At 42.6% G+C, this 3,686-nt stretch overlaps 1 protein-coding gene across 2 annotated transcripts in view; it reads left to right on the top strand.

The window, feature by feature from the left end:
- The first annotated feature begins 607 nt into the window (after positions 1-607).
- The window catches only part of pth1r (parathyroid hormone 1 receptor), a 47,961-nt gene continuing 44,882 nt past the window's right edge, over positions 608-3,686 (top strand). Inside the window, exons 1-2 of one of the 2 annotated variants that reach the window (XM_014029459.1) lie at positions 608-703; positions 1,544-1,783. In XM_014029459.1, coding sequence (XP_013884913.1) covers positions 1,712-1,783 — 72 coding nt within the window. In that variant the 5' untranslated portion in view covers positions 608-703; positions 1,544-1,711. Of the gene's footprint in view, positions 1,784-3,686 lie in introns of both variants that reach the window. The other variant, XM_014029453.1, reaches the window with a different exon arrangement.

The raw sequence follows: 3,686 nt of genomic DNA on the forward strand, positions 1-3,686 counted from the left end.
CCTTTTGAAGCACTTTGATCAACGATGTTGTTCTCAAATGTGCTACACTGAACAAATTTATTATTGGGCATTAGCTGGGGCAAGACCATTGCACTATATACCAAATATTGATATTTGAAATTTAAACCTTTACTGTAATTCACCACTAATCCTTGGGGGACCAGAGCAAATTGTGAAGGGGGTGCCACAGCACCCCCCCCCCTTTTTGGTGCCCCTGTTCCTCATAAATAACTTCAAAAGTTGTTGCTAATGATCACACACTTCTTATGCTTTACTTCACATTGGGAGTTACGCCTCAAATAAAAAAACGACATCTCCCTGCATTATGTTTCTGTAATCCAAACCAACACGATGCAACTTTTGAGAAACTGCAGGGGAAAAAAGTGGTTTGGCACAGACCCTGAGATCTGTTCAATGTRGAGTTTGTTTTAGGGAGGAGGAGAAGGAGAAGAAAAAAAATGTCATTTTTGGAGTCGTGGTTTCTTCCAACGYAAGAGCGCGCGCACCAATGAGAGCCTTGGACTCTCCACCCTGTACCTGCCTCCTTTCCCCTTTTCCATCCACACACACACTCCACTCACTGCAGCGCGCGACCTGCTGCCGCGTGTAATGCCACATCTGGAGCCGCTTCTCAGCGCGACAAAACTTCTACTTCAAAAAAACACGCAAACGCGAATTATCCGTGCGTCAGATTCTGTTGATAGTAAGTAGATTATTGAATCCAAATCTGCGTTTCTCTCTCTCTCTCTCTTCTTAAATGTTTGCATCTCTTTTTTTGAGCCCGTTGGAGACTTTCATACATTCAGAACTGTTAGACTGTCATGCACGATTTCAAGTTTGACACCATTTCTGTTTATAAAACTTGATTTTAATCATTATTTTTTTATTCTTGGTTTTGAGAARTACGATTGAAAGTAAGAGGATCGAGGTGCAGTTCTTCAATTTAAAAGTCCACTTCTATAAGCTCTGCTCTGTCACGAGATCGCTAATATTTACTTTTAAATGCAAAAAAAAGTAAACCCAGTCTGAGCTCCTGCCCTTGAGCTGGTGCGTTGATGCTGACATGAGTCAGAGAGGGAACGGAGTTGTGAAATTCAACAGCACCCCCCCTTCCCCCCACAGTGATGGAGTGAGTGATCCATGAGCCTCACTCACTTATTTTAGTTCATATTTATTTATTTGTGTTCTGATTCCATCTCTTGATCTTCAGTTTTTTTGGGGGAAAAAAGCTGGAGGAAAACCTGAAGGCGCTCAGCTCCATACTGAAGTGTTTAAGTTCAGTCTGCGGGTAAATGATTAAATAAAAAGAGAGAGAGAGAGAGAGAGAAGGACCTAAAAATACAGCGTTGGTTTCTTTCCCTACAAAGAATCATTTGAACTTCCCACTGCAGTGAGAGAGCGACATAAATAGTTCTGACATGTGGATGTAATTTCAGAAAGAGGAGGGGRAAAAAACTGATGTGGAGAAATAAAGCGAGCGGGTTGAACCAGACCATATAATAGATTATAGGAAATTAAATCGAGACGATTTTGATTTCACAAGCCGCCAGAAGCACCGAGAGGCCGAATGGAGTAGTAGGATGCATCCCGCTCCACTTTGAAGAGAGTTAAGTAGATCTGAGCTCCTTCGGTGCTGGTTTAAACCGTGCAAGAAGAAGAAGAAGAAAAAGAAGAAGGTCTTTTTGGGAGGCAGAGTTGCCTCAGGTCAGGCATGGGATCCTCCCTGCTGCTGCTCCACAACCTGGACTTTCTGCTCATCTCACTCTTCAGCAGTCTGTGCCTGGTAAGTCCCTGCATTTATAMCATTCTGGTGTAATACAGCCATCATTTTACTATGAGAGCTGCCAGTGTGCTTCCTGATTGCTGACAGCTCCTCAAACAGGGAGCAGACTTCACTCTCTATGTGCATCTGTWACGAACACCTGAAATCTGCACAATTGTTGGGTTCGAATGTTACCTCAGTGCCTTGCACATTGTGATTAGCAGATCAAATAAATTACAAATGTTTCAATACTTTACTTATTCTCTGATGATAAGGATTGCATGCTTTCACATAACTGAAATGAGAAGCTGTTTTCATCTCCGTCACCTCAGCGTTGCAACTTTTCTGCACGTCACACTTGGACTGCAGAGCTGATTACAAAGCAATGTGTTTGATGTCTCCTTTAGAGACAAATTGAAGTGGATTTAGAAAGGAAGCCAAGGTGCTGACAACAAACAGCTGGGATTAGTGGTCACACTCGTGTTCCATTAGGTGTATTGCCCCACAACAATACAAAAAGTGTGTGTGAAGTGAAGTCTGGTCGCCTAGCTCCTGCAGAATTTATTGTGTTTTCATACAGATTGTTTCCTCTCTATTTTAAGATTGCACCTGCCTGAGCCGAAGCAATTAGGCCAAATTTTTCCTCCTCCAGCAGCAACTGTTTCATCTCTTTTATTCACAGGGGCACGGTTTACTTAAATATTGTCATAGCTGTCTCCATAAAAGTGCAGCTGGACACACACACACACACACACACACACACACACACACACACACACACACACACACACACACACACGGACACACACTAACACTGTGCAGGCAGAGTTGGTTCTGTGTGCTTTGGCTGAGGCTGTTGTGCATTCAACAGGGCATTCCGCCCAGTCTCTGAGCTACAGTGCATTTTCCCAGTGATGTGGTCCATCACCACACCACAGCGGACCTCTAGGCTCGTTGGTTGGGATGGCAGAGGAAAACAATTAAAATGCAGCCCGTGTATTTATAGCTGATTCAACATTCAGTCATGAAAAGGCGCTGTCTGTGAGTGATGTTTGCCCGCCTGGTGTATTCCTGTTTCAAATTGTTGCCATTTTGACTCGGAGTGGAAAAGTCTGCGTCTGTGTTTAAAAGTAAACATGAGGCTTTTTTTTTTAAGTCGAGACATCCAGTTGTCAAATTGCAGGATTATGCTAGAGGCTCAGCATTAAAGCAAGGAAAATTTGAGAATAAATCCATCCATCCACATATCCTCTTTGCTTGCTTCTCTTTTCTGGGATGCGGGGAGCTGGAACCCATTTTCAGCAGATGCTGTGCAAGAGGCTGGACACCATGGACAGGTTGCAAGTCCATCCCGGGGTCACATAGAGACAATCATTTATACTCTCAGTCAAGCTGAGAGACAATTTAGAGTTACCAGTKAACCTAGCATTCATGTTTCTGGTCTGTGGGAAGAAACCGGAGCGCGTAGAGAAAACACACACATGCAAGGAGAGAAAATGGAAACTGCCACATTAAATGTCCTGCTAAAAGGCAAGTGCCACTGTTCCACCCTGTCATCATGTCGCTCTCTGCAAATAATATATAATAAATAAGAAAATAATACATACACTTTATATACAGTATACTTCATCAGGAAAAGTAAGGAAATATGTTTTTGGTAGACTATTTCTTTGTTGTAACGATGCTTCATGGCAATAAACCTTAAAGCGGGAACATGGCAGCACCTGGGGGGACCAGAAGCTCAAAACGAGTGTCAATAGCAACAACAATATAAGCTGTTYGGCAGAGAAGGTTTGGTAATTTTTTTATGTGCACAACTCACATACTCAGCTCTACTGCTCATTCCTCAAATGCATGTTCCTTACAAATGTGACACCATTTAAAAAGAAAATTAACAGTCTTCCTAGCAGTATATACTATATAC

The sequence above is a fragment of the Austrofundulus limnaeus genome, unplaced genomic scaffold (genome assembly GCF_001266775.1).
Source record: "Austrofundulus limnaeus strain Quisiro unplaced genomic scaffold, Austrofundulus_limnaeus-1.0 Scaffold6, whole genome shotgun sequence".
In the NCBI taxonomy this organism is placed as follows: domain Eukaryota; kingdom Metazoa; phylum Chordata; class Actinopteri; order Cyprinodontiformes; family Rivulidae; genus Austrofundulus; species Austrofundulus limnaeus.